The sequence below is a fragment of the Platalea leucorodia genome, assembly GCF_965183815.1.
Source record: "Platalea leucorodia genome assembly, chromosome: 5".
In the NCBI taxonomy this organism is placed as follows: Eukaryota; Metazoa; Chordata; class Aves; order Pelecaniformes; family Threskiornithidae; genus Platalea; species Platalea leucorodia.
This window is the reverse complement of record NC_138827.1, coordinates 51,591,270-51,606,730: the sequence shown is the minus strand read 5'-3', so window position 1 is coordinate 51,606,730 and position 15,461 is coordinate 51,591,270. Positions and strand designations below refer to the sequence as shown.

The following is a 15,461-nucleotide window of genomic DNA, read 5'->3' as shown; positions in this document are numbered from 1 at the left end:
AGCGCTTTACAAGAGGAGACAGCAGCCTGCTACATTTGCAAAAAAGATCTTCTGGATTCATTAGTGCTTGTCACAGCTGCTGCTGCCCAAGAGCGCCGACAAGCAAAACGCGGCGTGCCTCGGCTGCTGGGGAAGCCTGCCCTAGGTAAGCGGCGCAGACGTCAGGGCCTGGATTTCTTTACTCCGCCTGCACAGAGTAACCCATCCTACCTGCTCGCGCGCCCGCTGCCTTTCGGGGGGGGCTGCTCTCTTAACAGAGCAGCTTTGGTGCAGCTCTTGCCCCACGCTGTGGGGTTTAGTTCCTGCTGCCCGCAGAGGGTGGTGTGCCATAAAGCTCTTGCGTAAGCACGCCTGACGGGGTGTCAACACGCGTGTGTTTGTGTCTCACTGACACAAGGCCAGTGGTGCTCAGGAGAGATGTCCTGTGTCAGGAGGACGGGAACAGAGCCCCCCCGTTGTGTTCTGCATCAGCAATGCTGCTCCATCCAATTCCGCTTTCCCAGCAGCTGAATTTGATGCAGTCCCAAGACCCAGACTCTTAATTCAGCTTCACCCCTGTCCACACTAATGAAAAATATGATTAAATCGAAGTGCTGCCAGTCAGGCAGCCGGGTGCACCACTTTGGAGGTTAAAAAGAGTGTACAGTGCAGAAGAAAAGAGAATTGCACCTCTGAGTCAGCTAATTCCCCACAGCAGCCAGGAAGAGAAAGTGCCCCAACTCGCTCGCGTGAGCGCATGCTCTGTGCTTGGCATTACCAGGCCCCGCGTGATGCCAGCCCCTCTTGCAAAGACGACTACTTCGAATTCTAGCCCGTACTAGTGCAAGTGAGAGTCCAGCTGCAATTGCATCCAAGAGCTTCTGACAATGTTGAAGAAAGGAAACCTAACAGGAGTTTATTATGCCTTGTCCCTACCCTAAACAGTGGGGCAAGAGGTGCTCTTCACTGGGACCAGTAACGGGGCTTCAGCATCCTTAAGTTACTTTGAATGTACTGTGCCAGGCTAATGCAGAGAAGCTGCTACAGTAGAGACCTTTAAGGCTGAACAGAAAGCCAAACCTACCACAAAGGAGAAGGAACAGTAACAATTTTAGGAGCACGGCTGTAGAAGGAAGAACAACTGAACGGTGATTTACAGCAGAACCAGCTTTCCCAGATACCATCCTTTTGCTATCCTGCCAGTGGGCAGGAGAGAATTCCAGTTTGGGAATAAAACACTGCTGGGCAGCAGAAGCAGCAGCAATTCTGCAGCATCCTATTTAGGGGGGGGGAAACCAAAACCTTAGTGTCAAGTCAGCACTACCTCTGCCACCATCTACCTACCCGATGTGAGACAAGAGGTAAGAGCAGGGAAAGCACCCTCCATAGGAGTGACAACAGGCAAATCCCTGAATTCCACTGTTCTGTGTTTTCCCTCCGCTAGAGGGATCAGAACTGAGCGGGCTTCTGTGCTGCCCACAGCGGTTGTGGAGTCTCCGTCCTTGGAGATACTCAAAAGCCGTCTGGACGCAGTCCTGGGCCTGAGCAGGGGGCTGGACCAGATGGCCTCCAGAGGTCCCTTCCAGCCTCAGCCACGCTGCGACTCTGTAAAAGCAGATGTCGCTTCAGCGGTGTCACTGCCCTGTCCCACCGCCCATCACCTCTGCTGTGGGGGAGGAGAAGCCAGGCGCCATCTGAAAAGAAGTGGGGGATGACCAGTGGAGGGGAACCAGTCCTTCCTTGGGGCACAGTTAGTTTCTTCAGAAAGGGCTGAAAGAGGGGAGGTTTAGTACTTAGAAATTCCAGGAATTGTTTGCTATTCTATCACTTTTGCTGGAGCTTTTCTGGATGACTAGCATTCAGGAAAAGAAAAAGGCTTTTTTTCAAAATACTCATCAGAACTGGACAAAGATCCTTAAAATTTTCTGGTTAAAATACCTTTCCCCTGAGAATCACTTCAGTTTCAGTCCATTTGTCCTCGGCTGAGTAGTAGGACAGTGATGAAACCACGTGATTGTCTGCCAGGGCAAACAAGACCTGCCGTTCTGCCCCGAAGAAAGCTCCCATACCTTTTCACCCCCTTTGATTGTTTAAAAGGCCGTGTGAAGCAATACCACAAGCCGCCTTCCCTTTGCAGGTCACCTTTCCAAAGGCAGTTAGCTTGGCGAGCAGCAATACACACCTTCAATAAAGATGACTGAAAGAGATAAGGTAAACCACAAAAGCCCTCAGTAAAGTCTACAAGATAGGGGTTTGGTACGCTGCCCTACAGCGGAGCGTTGCTGTGGAAGAGCCCCGGCGCGGCCTCCCCCGCCCCACTGACCTGAGGGCTGCGGAGGAGCCTGGGCAAGCTGAGCATCCTACTGCAGAACTAGAGAGCAGGCTTCGTTGGGTGGGCTTGCTACTGCTAAGTCAGGATGAGCAACCCATGCTGTACTTCCAGTTGTCTCCACTTGGGTACTAGCTCACTGGAGTAAAACTGACTCGTAGGAATAATTAATTCACTTTAATGCCTGTCAGTTGGGGGTGGAGGAGTTGCCTTTTTTTTCCCCTCACCATTTCACTCACTTGGACAGTGTAGCTCACGTGGTCCATTTTACCTCGCATACTGCTCCACCGGTGCACATTCATGCATCATGACACAACTTTATTTACCATAGACCAGTAATAAAATGAGGCTTCTCAGACACCAGCCCATTTCTAAAGACTTTCTCGGGCCGCTGTCTCACTATGCTGCATGGAAAAAACAGGGACGCTCACTGAGACAGCCCAGCCTACTTCCAAGCACCAACAGGGCAATGCTTCTAGACAGAAATGGAAGAAGCACCCATCTTCTAAATCCACACCTGTGCCCCAGCTCAATTCTAAATGCTCAAACTAAAAGCAGCACAGTCACACTTTAAAAACGAGTTAAAAAAGCATTTTAGCCAAAAATAAAAGATTTAAGGTGCAAAGCAAGCCAGATCCTCTATCATCACCAACAGTGTGAAGTGAGCAGCAGCATGCAGGGTAATGTGTATTTGGAGCCAGGTATCAGGCCGGTTTTCTTCTTCTCTCAAACCAAGGGTTGGTTAGTTGAGCTCTTTCTACTTGCCAGTACATTTACATCTCAGGGAGTTGTGCGCATACGCAGAAGACGGACCAGCGTTTTGAGGCCACAACAGCACTAGGACCAAGGAAGACAACTTCAGCCACACAACTGCTTTCATTCTGGGATTGTCAGTAGGCATCAGACATCAGAGACCGTAACCCAGCAGCAGCTCTCTGAGGCAGAGCTGTAACGCTTGTCATGTCTTATGCAGAGGAGTGCACGGTATATGTGCGTGTTCCCTACGCCACAACACGAGATTCTGGTCTAGCCTTTAAAATACAGGAATAAATAAAAAAAAGATGGCCACGATTCCCCTGTGTGCTGACATACATAGTCACCTTCATATGCAGGGAAGCTGAAAGCCTGTGAGACCAGTAAGCACTACAACAAATCCCAGGAAGCCGTTAGTGTTATGCCAAGAGTAGGGACGGTCCAGGGAATCCTGCAGCAGTGAGGGCACGTGGTGGGCAGGCGAGGCTGTACTTCCTGGCTCGCCAGCTGGCCCCGCAGCGCTGTGACTGCTAAAGGAATGTGGAGAACAGCCAGGGGCGGCGGAAGCTGTGCCTTACCTACCATGGGTCCTCAAGGTGATGAAACTGAATTGGGGAGTCAACCTGGTAACAAGCTAAAAACAATCTAGAGCTTAAAAAAAAAAAAACAACAAAAACCACCCACCCCAATAACAACACTGGCAAGTTGTGCAAGAGCCCCAAACTACTCACAAAAGACCATCAAGCAGCACCCGTGCTAGACCACTAGAAATAGGTATCAACTGAGTGAAGGCTGTGTGGTGGGGAAGGGGGTATTCCAGTGATAAGTCTGCCCAGCATCCCTGACACTTCTGATACAACGAAGATGAGAACATGTGGTGGATGAGATGGACAGGAGGAAAAAGGGATCGTTTCATATATTAACTAATTTTGCAGTTCTCATTACAGCAGCAAACAGCGCTGTGGAAGTAAGCCATCTGGGCTAGTGCATCCACCTCCAGCAGCTCTGAATACTGTCAGTGCATTAGACCTTTCCCCCAACCGCACGCGACCTCCCCCTTCAGAGCTACTCCAGCTCAGACTGCTCGGCGGTTGGTACCAACGGAGCCCCAGGGCCTTTCCTTTGCCTTGTCAGGAGGCCAAAGCATGCGTTAGTGCAGAAAGGGGAGGATCTGTACAGCCGAGTGGCCCGCAGCCACTCCAGTACTCCAGCTATCACACATCAAACCATCCTTCCCAGAGCAAGAACCTGCTATCGATTCTCCTGCCTCTCCAAGGGAGGAGCAAGGAACTTCCTTCCCTTGCCATACCAAGCAGATCAGACTGACCAGGTAGGGACAACTGCTTGACGTTCTGCCCCTTACAGCTTTAACCCACACTCTCCATCCCCATTTTTTGAGATGAACCTGTAAACGTGAGGAGAACTCAGTGATCTGAGGTACTTCACATACTCAAGTATCAGTCTTTCCTTTTGAAAGCATCAGTACAGAAAAAAAGTCCCCCCCTCCCCGCATGTATTTCTCTTTCTTACCCAGATTGACAGTAGCTACCTTTGCACCACATCGCTGATTTCTTGGACACATGACAATAAGTTATTAAGGACGGGGTTTGCCCCAGGGACGCTAGCAGCTGTTGAAGACACCTGCAGTTCCTGCAGGCTGAGTTCCAGTTTGCTCACGGCTTCCCGGAAGGCAAATTTGTTGCGTGTATGCGGGATGCAGTCCACGTAGCCTGAGCAGTAATCCAACAGCTGGTGCCCTGTGTCCACCAGCTGGCTGTTTGGTGTCGGCTCGGCGATGGCACTCGAGAGAAGATCTGCGCACTCCAGCAGTGCTTCCTTGCTGATTTTGTCTGCAGAGATTTTCTCAGCCGCCTGTTTGGTCTTTCTTAGCGCTACTTTTGCGCCAGCCGTGCCGTTGGCCATTTTCACTGGGGAGGTGGAAGACGATGACAGAGGCACTTGAGGCGGAGGCATCACCGGCCTCCCAGATTTTCCACCAACAGGTGCTACTGCTGCTGCTGCCTTCTTACTCCCTTCGCTTGATTCCAGTCCATGCTGCGCTCCCGCCACACTGCTCAGCTCTTCTGCTGCATCTGAGCAGGCAGCTGGCTGTTGAAGGAGCCTCATCACTGGTGGTGGAGGTGGAGCACACTTTGGTTTTACCCGTCTGGGCCGGTCCCTGTCGCCGGAAGAAGTGACCTGATGCTCAGATAAGAGCTTAAATTTATTACCCTGAGAGTCTGTGCCAATGAGCTGCACGTCTGCTGGAGTGTGTTTTAGAGTGGGTGAGATTAGGACTGGCACTTTGTGGTTATGAGTGGTTGGAAGTATTGCTGCAGCCTTTACTGGAGATGACCACCCCGGTCTCTCGCCATCCTCAAGGGCCCCTTGCCGTGGGCCACTGTTTTTTTCTTTGCCCTTAGGAGCTGCTGCTAGCCCTGGACCCTCCTTTTCTTCCGAGCCAGAGGGGGTTCGGAAAGGGAGTGCTGCGGCACCCCTTGGCAAGAGTTTTGCTTTTGGTCTCTCTCTGGTCAAAGCAGGGCCTTCTTCAAACCTTTTGGGAAGCAGTTCATTGGCCCTCCCTGTGCTCTCATCAGGCTGAGAGGAGGTGGACACTGTCCGTTCCAGCTGGATTTTTGACCTCTGGGAATTTCTGGGAAGGGTCATTGCCATCCTATCCTGCTCTGGAAGCCCTGAGGACATGGAAGATGTAGAGTTTGACCTTGGAAAAGGCTTTGAAGCTTCTTCATTGCCAGTGGGTTTTCCTGCTCGTAAACCCAGTGTCTTTTTAATCAAGCGTGGCGTAAAGAAACCAGTGATGCCCGACCACCCACCACCAGTGCTTACACCCCCACCACTGCTGGTACCAGTGCCATCATCGTTGTAGAAGGTCCTCTGCACAAAGCCCCCGCCATAGCACTTGGGTGGCGCCAGGCTTGCGTCCTGCTGCGTGGGAGCAAAAGAGAACCCATCCACATGCTGCAAGGAAGCAACAGATGAAAAGTTACCCGTCAGCTCGTATTTCTTATGGGGCTGATTCTCCATCTCCCGGAAGGAACTGCTGCGCTTGGGAGGTGTGGGAGCATTCCTCTTCTTCATAAAGGAGCTGAAGAAGCCACCTTTTCTGTCCCTGGTGAAAGTGGTCTCTTTGGCATCCTCCAACAGGCTGCTGGGTGACTTGTCCCTCTGCTTGCGAGGCAGTGCGGGAGACCCACTTGTTGGCTGTGTGCTTCTGATAAAACCTAGACAGAAGAAACAAGCGTGAATCTGCAAAATCAATTTCGATTCCCACCTCCCTGCCCTGCAGTGGGCTTTATGGGTCTGGCGTATTTAGCTGCCCAGGTTCTGCAGAGATGGATTGAGAGAAGTTAGCAGTTTTATATTTGTGCGAGGCTGGTGTGATTTTTTTTTTTTTTTTTTTTTTTTTTTACTTTTTTCCCCCCACTTCTGCGTGCATGACTTGTCTGTGGTCTATACTGAGGAGGCCACTTAGGACAGAGTTCAGGAAAAAGTGAAGTTGTTCTTTTCTTCCAGTTTCTTATTCCCTTCCTGTCATTTTTTCCTCCTTCCCCAAATACCACAAGTATAAAAGAAAATCCCTTGTTGCACTGTCAACTTTCATTTTGAAGCTGTCATTTAAAAAAAAGCAGCAAAACTAAATTTAAAAGAAAAAAATACAATCGTATTTACTAAAAGAACATTGAACAAACTGCAGTGTTTTTGATTTGCTAGTAAATAACTGGGCTGCTGAGGTGGCCAACAGCCCTAATGACACAGCGGTGCAAAGCACCTTCCCATGTCACGTTGTTCTGTCGTCTTCTGTTTCTCTGGCAATTTACACCAGCAGCAAGCCAGTCCCAGAACACGTGGCCTCACTGCCGCCATCCCAGTGCCCGTACCTGGTGCTGAGCTGGAAGCTGAGTGCTCCACAGTATCTTGTGTTCCTTCAATGTTCTCCTTGTTCTCTGCCTGTTTCTTCAGTGTTCTAGTCTTGGAGGGAAGCATGGGTAAGCGGGGCAAGTAAGGAACTATGGATGAGGAGGAGGCTGTTCTTCCAAGCTCCTCTGCTACCTCTGTAAGGAAAAAAAAAACAAAACCAAAAAGGGAATAGCTGGAACAAAGACTGGCAGAGGAAGAGGAAAAGAAAATCTGGGTCTTTACTGCAAACCCACACTGGCAAGAAGAGATACATGACTGAGAAATACATAGTTTATGGATTTAGTTTTTGCTCATGTCCAGAGGTATTCAGGGTAAGATGTTTTTCATAATGCTGTCAGACTCATTTACATCTTTATAAATTTAGCAAAAAAAAAACCAAAACAAACAGTGGTAGGATCTGTACGAGAGGTCTCATACGAATCTAGCTCTCTGCTGGGTTAAGGGTTGCTCAAGAGCTAAAGCCAGCACTGAATGCATTTGCCTCTGTTTTTAATTAAGGTGCCTCCTGTTGATGCTCCTGGGATCCCCCCAAAGTTGTGTCCTCTCTGGATCTGCATCTAAGCTGCTTTGCTTGAGGCAAAGCACTGCGCCTCCCTATCAGAAAAGACGACTGCATGTTTCCTTCCCAACGTCAACACAAGGTATGTGATTAAAAAAAAAAAACCAACAGAAATAAACCCACAGCCTCCTGGCCACACCCAGGCTGGCATTTGTGTGGGTCACTTGATGTGCCTATTATAGATCCACCCTGGTAGAATTTGATCTGGTGTGTTTTTTCTGTAGTAGGGAAGTGGATGGATCAGCTTCGTATTTAATTTAAAAATTCAGAAGATGCTCAGACATTTCTGCTTGTCTGCTGTCTAGTATCACGCTTCTCACCAGTATTTACCTCCTAGTTGATTATATTTCAGAGTCGAGTTGCACAGATTTGCTCCTAGAAGTAGCTAAGTATAAAATCCAGAGATTAAGGCACACTTTTTAAAAATGAAGGCTAGTAGAATAATATTTCATGACTAATTGCTGCAGTCAGCGAGGGACTACAATATGCACACATCTTTCTCTCTCAGCATCACTCACTGTTCCTTACTCTTCAATCGAGGAAACAAGAGGCTTCCTCTAATAGAGGAGACAATATTCTTTAAATTAACTCTTTGGCATCTTCGTGCTCAAATGAAACTATATTGTCCCCTGCACTGGTATATGTCTACAGCTTATTCAGTATTTGTGCAGCAAGTAAGAGAACGTATTTACCCACTTATGGTTAAGAAATTAAGTAAGGGATGAAGCTTCATCACAACCTCCACTGCCAGCAGGTGAGCCTTAAGGGCCCGTCCGTAAGACACAGCACTCTGGGGGATAACCTCCAGTACTGCTTCAGAAATAACGCAACAGGGGCTCTTACCCTCTGAGATGCTCGAGTCGTGGAACATGGTTTCAAAAGCCTGATGGGTCTCAGCAAAGGAAGGTCGGTCTGGTGGGTTCCACTTCCAGCCTGCAATGTGAGAAAGCAGAGTAAGTCTCAGTGCCTGAAATGGGTAGGAGATAAATTTTTATTCTGTCCAAGGAGACAGAAAATACCTAAGCTTTCTCAACTGTAGTCAGACTCTGAACTCCTACTATTAAACAGGCTTTAGAGTCATTCACAGATACTAATTCATAGCAGCAGTCAGTCACCCTACCGTATCCTTACAAACAGATCTTGAGAGGAAGGAACCAGTTGTAAAAATCCCAGCTCTTGCCAACTCCACAGGTTTTTCTGATCTCCCTATCCCTCTTTCTGAATTTTTTGGGCAAAGGAGAATTCCATGTTTGCTACCCTGGCTGTCTGGACTGAACACATCTAGCGTGGTCAGAGATAACTGTGTGTGCAAAGCTCCAGGCAACATTCTGCTTACATGCTCTTAATACTGAAATTCAGGCAGAGCCTTCCAAAAGGAGAATGTATGCACCCTGTGGGGGAAAGAGGAAAAGAGTGCATTGATCTAAGATGGAGCTTGGAAAGCTATAGAAGGGTATCATCACAAAAAGTGTAATCTCTGTAGCTACAAATCTGCACTAGGGGAATGTATCCTGGAAGCACTGTCTGTTGATATCACCATAGGGTCTGGAAAGTGACTGGCAGTCTGCTCATTTTGGGTTGCATTAATATCCTATGAATTCCCTGCTTTTGGGCTTTCATCAGCTTCCTGAAGGTTTTTTGAAGCAGTATCCTTCATCGTGACCCAGCTTCTTTGTTTCATAACTGAAGTTCACCCTGAGTTTCTTTGACATGTTGGGGACCAGGCATCACCGGAGACAGGCTGTAGAATGGCCTCTTAAGCCCTGGTTTGCCCATCTTGTACAGGAAGGGCCACACAGATTGCCTGGGTTAGCAGCAAGGAGTCTCCTCCCACCCTGGTCACACTGACAGGGTCTCTCTGCTCAGAGCTGCTTACCTGACTCAACAGCATGGCCTGGTTTGCTCCCTAGTATCTTTGGCCTTTTGCCCAATATACTCTCTGCTCTTGTGGGACTGGAGGAGATGGGCAATGCTCTTAAACTCCGTTGCTCTCTTCCTGCACCACACTGTATCTTCTAGCCTTTTATTAGTAGATTTTCAATTTGTTATGGAGCATTAGGGAGCTTTTCATGGTGTGCTTGGAGGATGCGTTTTGTGCAACCTTGTCAACTACTTGTCTCTCGCACAGGTGCTGTGTTTGCAGAGGACTAAATTTCCTTCTAACTTGGTGATTTCATAGTAAGAGTCCTACTGACAAAATACCGTACAATTTGCCACAAAGTGCTATCTAGCTGTACTCAGAGATGACAGTTTTTGAGAGTGAATTCTTGTGCCCTAGAGACTACCCTCATTTTGCATCAGTAACCAGGTACATCTCAGGTGACGGGGCCTTTTCCACATTAGCTAACAAAATGGCACACAAGAAGCAAGGACTTCAGAGTTAACTACAGATTTCTCCCACCCGTCCCAGGCTTTGTCCCCTAAACTGGAAGAAGATACTCACATGCCCTCATCAGTTCGTAAACCTTTGGAGGGCACCCCTCGGGTTGTTCCATCCGATAGCCCTTTTCCAGCAGATCATACACCTGAGACAGGTCAATGCCTGGGTATGGGGACATCCCATAGGTAGCAATTTCCCATAACAGCACCCCAAAGGCTGCAAAAGGAGAAAAACAAAATTCCTGGTCGTAAGTCTGCACTCTTTTTGTGTTGCTCATTACACTGTGGCCTGTACTGCAGCTTGAGGCAGCATCTCTCTCTTGCAGGTATTTCAGGCCAGCCTAGGTGAAGACATGGCAGGCTAAAAATGCTATTGATTCATGAAGCTGTGGCCTGGCGTGTGACTGTCTCCTCCCCAAGCCAGAAAGCAAGTTACTGTCTAGGCTGGCAAAGAAAACCAAAATGAAACAGAACAGACCACTGAAGTGGAGTCGTCTTACCCCACACATCCGATTTGATTGAAAAGGTGTTATAGGCCAGGCTCTCGGGAGCAGTCCATTTGATTGGGAACTTGGCTCCAGCATGAGCTGTGTAGGTATCTCCAGTCATAAGTCGACTTAAGCCAAAGTCAGCCACCTTCACCACGTGATTTTCTCCAACTAAGCAGTTCCGTGCTGCCAGGTCCCTGCATAAAGGAAAAAAGCAGACTCTGTTACTGGAGCAAGAGCAAGGCTTTTGAATATAGTCTGCTGGTTGCATGGCCTGTCCCTCTCTTCTGAATTGGGAAGCACTCTCTTTATACAGCAGACAGAGGCAACGTGAGCTTTGCTCTGAACGGCGTCAGGCACTGAGTGGACTTACTCTTAGGAGCAATAAGGTAAGTCAGAATTAGGGTTCATTCTTTAAATTCTATTAAATTTCCAGTAACGATAGCTGTTATGATGAGAAGTTTATGTTTCCTAAGAATAGGATGAGATCAGCAGCTCATCACACACTGGTTACAGCTTTATGGCACAGCTTTATCTGACTGGATTAAAATAGGACATTGCGGTTGACCATGTCGGGCACAAAGCGGGTACATCGGAACAGGACAACACCAACTTCCATAGCTGTCAGGCAGTCAGGCACAAGATTGTAAGTCTGGTATGAAAGTCACGGGGAGAAGGAATTGCAAGACAGTATTGAAACCAAAACAGCCAACGGATAACCCAGTGTGAAAAACCTAAATCTTGAAGAAACATCCCCAAAAGGAAGAATTCCTGGGCCACCATGCTGGTGGCCTGTTCATCATTGCACTCTGAGATTGTACCAGCTCAATGTGATTTTACCCACCTGTGAATGAAGTTCTTCTTCTCCAGGTACTCCATAGCAGAGGAGATCTGGGTGGCCATGTAGAGTAGCACAACAGCACTCACTTCCTCCCGATTGCATTCCCGTAAATAGTCTAGCAGGTTCCCGTACGGCATGTACTCTGTCACAATGTAAAAGGGCGGCTCCAGGGTACACACGCCTAGCAGTGAGGAGGAAGGAGCACGTGAATAAAGCTTCTCTCTCTTACTGCTATTCCTGATTTAATAGCCATTTGTCCCATTTTGTATCGATGAGAGTTTCTCTGAAAAGTTATGACTTCCATCTACAAGACTCAGATCAATGCAGGCCAACTTAAAAGTCAGTGCTTCTATCTATTTATCTGTCCATCCACTTCATGGGTAGAGAGAAACATGTCTATCATCGCTATTCCTATACAACATACATAAAAGAGTAGTTCTGTTCTTTGGAGGGTTACAGAATGAAATAGGAGTTATTTTGAACATATATGACTTGCTTTTCTGTCCCTCTCCTCCTTCATAAAGCTAAAGAGTGGCCAACTGGAAGTAGGTACCTGTCAACTGGCAAGATTTCCAGACTGAAATGTCACTACAGAGTAATGCGAAGCACTCCCATGTGTGCTAGCTGGGTAAGCGATCAGCACGGTGGGACCTGCTCCTAAAGCAGCATTCTCACACATTCCTCAGATGACTACTTGCTACAGTCATTGCAATTATGTACAAAGTATGTATTAGCGGAGGAGGAGGGCAACAGGATACTCGTGTCAAATCTGTGAGCTCCCACCGCAGCACTGCTGAATGCCTGTTCATACCGTTACGCACATACAGGAGTAAAACACAACTATGCTGTGCATCAGAAAGAGCAAAAATGCATCTCTTTGATGACAAATCTTTTAGCCTCTACTCCTGGAACCAGGCAGGGCTGGGCAGACACTTCATCTGCGCCCATTTTTTAAATGGGTACAGAATAGTTGCCATTATTAAAAGCCTTCACATTCTTCACATTTCTCCTTTCATCCTAGGCTTGGCTTGACAGCTCTGCTCCTAAAAGCAGCAAAGGTCCAGAGGCAATTAAACGCTAGTAAAGGTTTAGGGTGTCTCCTTAAGAATCTTTGTCCATGTAGAATTAACAGCTATGCAGACTATTTAATAGTGATCGTCATATCATGCACTTGCCAGCGAGACAAACAGGGCACAGCCAAGCTGTAAAGCCTGCAGATTTCTTCCATTCATGTGCTGTTTGATCCAACTTGCATCTCTGCTGCCTTGATCTCATGTACTTATTTGGTGATACACACTGTCCCTTACAGCAGCAGCGATCCGGTGGTCTTCTGCTTAATTATACTGATTTGTTCTATTTAGTGCAGCTTTTTCTACCAACGTCTCTGATTTGAGAAGTATGAAGAGCGGTATTTGTTGTGCTTCCAACGTATTTTTTTTTCTTTCACTTTGAATTTTCTTATATTTTTGTTCTGTTCTAATCAGAAAAATAAGTCATGTAAAATAATTTTGTAAATCTGACTTACCGCAGCAGAAAAGGAATCTGACCCTGATAACTGAACCCTGGAGCAAGTCTAAGGCCAAGGGTAACAGGCTAACAGGAGGCTGATATTACAAACTTTTATGTAATGCATAGTTGTGCCTCAACAGCAAAGTTGTCTACTAATGTACGTGACTCTATTTGATGTTTTACTTAAAATTAGTGTCTCTTGGCTCCAATACTACATAAAGGAGTAAGCTGTCAAAAATACTGCCCCATAACCTGACCTGATTCAAAGAGTTATATAAATACAGAAAATCTGCCACTGCTTCTAAACAAGACAGATTTCACTTTGGCGGAAACTCAAGCAAGAGCAGAAGGAGCAAGGTATTTCACTAACCTAACAACTGCACTAGATTTGGGTGCTTGATCTCCTTCATCACAGCAGCTTCTTTCAAGAACTCTTCCACCTCCATGGTATCTTCCTAGATAAACAAGAGAAGCAAAAGAAGGGAAAATTTATCTTCATGACCAAGGTCTGCTTAACACCACATATCCAAGCTGAATATAAAGGATAGCATCCTTATCTCCATTCTGCTGTTTTGGCTTTTACTAAAGCAAAATATACATAACAGCCCTGAAAAGCTGCCTGGCTGGCCTGCAGCATGGCCGAGCGACAGATCTGCAGTACCCAGAAAGTGCCAGGCATTCTTGTTTGGTAGCTACTGTGGCTACCAAAGCAGTTGTGGCTGGTGAGGGGAAGACTCTCAGGATCACTGACTTCATTCCCCTGCCTGGCTATAAAAATTAAGCTTGAAAGCTCCCTTACTTAGGGGGTATGTAGAATTGTAGCTGTTAATGTTGAAACAAACAGAAGGCTTTGAAAAGAAAGATAAACGCAAAAGCTGAATTTTTCCAGAAGTAGGGGAGATGTTGCAGAGGGTATTTCCAACACCTTTCATTTCTTAAAGCTTCCACAGCTCTTCTGAGGGAAGGGAAGTGGACTTGGTAACCATTTCTACTGATCTGACTTGGACATGCAGTTCCTGCAGGAGCTCGCTGGGCCAAAATTCCAAATTGTTTCTAAGCCGCATGCACTGGTGCAAGTTTGATAAGCTAACTTTGTTCTGCAAAGCCGCACTCAAGCATAGATTTTATGCAGATCAGCACACTCCATTTTCTGATATTCACATCATTAGGCGGTACAATTGAGAACATTACAATTTCCTTACCCTTATCATAAAGGGTGACCAAATGAACAGTGCACAACAATCTGAAAACTCACCTTTAATGTTTTCACAGCAACTGTAAGATTGTATTTCTTCCAGACGCCAACGTACACCTCGCCATACTGCCCTCCCCCAAGTTTGTGCTTCATGGTGATATCAGTCCGCTCCATCTCCCACTTGTCGTGGATGGGGGACACTCCATAGACAGTGGGCTTATTGCACTTGGGTGCTGGGTAATGCAAAGTTGTCACCAGTCCATCTGCTACTGTTGAGTGATGGTGCACTAGCTCTGCTAGTGTGCTGAAACGGCTTTCTGCTGTCACGTATACCTGTTAAGAATGAACCAGAAAGCTACTTAAATGAAGGCGGCTGGAAGCTTTCAGTAACACTGGAAAATAGGTACAGCAGAAACATTCTAGCAGGTTTTTAAAATAAAAAAAAAAAAAAAAAAAAAAAGGTAAGGCAACCAGACTTTAGAGTATTCGTTCTCTTATTGTTGGGGAAATGGATATTAATCTGTGGGATTTTTACCTGCAGAAGGCAGCTAGATATAAGCTATCACTTGAGAGCAGTGCTGTCTCCTGCCTCGTGCTTTACAGGACTAGAAACTGGAATTCTTGTAGCCAAGCGCAAGGCCAGTTTCTGCATCACTCAACACATGGTACTGCTATTTGATCAAGGTTTCAAAATGCTGATCTTACCAAAGCTGACTTACCAAAGCTCTGCTTGTTCTAAACAGAACAATGGAAAGAGATCACAACATCAAACCACAACTGCTTTGCTCCCTAGCTGCTTTCAGCCAGGATAAGTACCGTCTGCACTTCTTCCAAAGTGGTGTTCGGCAAGTTATGCTCTTGGCATACATCTTCTTTTTTTGTATTAATCAACCAGTGGACCTGTTTTCTCTCACATACACCCCCCTCTTAACAGTCTGCAACTCGAGATTCTGTACTACCTCTTAACTAATATCCTTATTTCCTCTCCCTACAGCATTATCCAGAGATCCTTACCTTTCCATCTGAGGTGGTGTTGATCCTGTAGTGGTAAACACGTCCTTCGTACCTGAGCGAGATGGATAGCTGCCCTGGGCTGCTCTCGCTTTCACGAACCAGGAAGCTGCCATTGATGAGACTGCTCAACAGATACTCTGCTGCACTGCGTGACACCGGCCCATGGTACCATGAATGCTTTTCCAGGCTGTTCACTGGTGTGATGTAGTTGCTTGGTACCCAGCCCTGCCCGTTCTTCGAACGTACCTCACTCCATTCACCATTCTGGTTGTAACCCAGGACTCGCAACTTCTCACCTATGACCGGAAAGAAAAAAGCAAAAGAAGCACAGTGCAATCTATTGGGTCTCATTAAGGGAGACACTCACCATCAGCCGACTACGCCTGGGTTTGTAGCTTAACAATAAAAATCTGCAGCAGTGATCTTATAACTAAACTGCTATATATAAAGTATTTATGAAGTAAAGTTTCAGACAG

General features: G+C 46.9%; 1 protein-coding gene across 1 annotated transcript in view; it reads right to left on the bottom strand.

The window, feature by feature from the left end:
* Positions 1-50: 50 nt before the first annotated feature.
* ABL2 (ABL proto-oncogene 2, non-receptor tyrosine kinase) overlaps positions 51-15,461 on the bottom strand; it is a gene marked incomplete at its 5' end in the record, with an annotated part of 50,176 nt that continues 34,765 nt past the window's right edge. Inside the window, 9 exons of the mRNA XM_082313570.1 lie at positions 51-6,303; positions 6,961-7,134; positions 8,403-8,492; positions 10,003-10,155; positions 10,439-10,623; positions 11,271-11,448; positions 13,147-13,231; positions 14,032-14,304; positions 14,986-15,281. Coding sequence (XP_082169696.1) covers positions 4,607-6,303; positions 6,961-7,134; positions 8,403-8,492; positions 10,003-10,155; positions 10,439-10,623; positions 11,271-11,448; positions 13,147-13,231; positions 14,032-14,304; positions 14,986-15,281 — 3,131 coding nt within the window. The 3' untranslated portion in view covers positions 51-4,606. The remainder of the gene's footprint in view (positions 6,304-6,960; positions 7,135-8,402; positions 8,493-10,002; positions 10,156-10,438; positions 10,624-11,270; positions 11,449-13,146; positions 13,232-14,031; positions 14,305-14,985; positions 15,282-15,461) is intronic.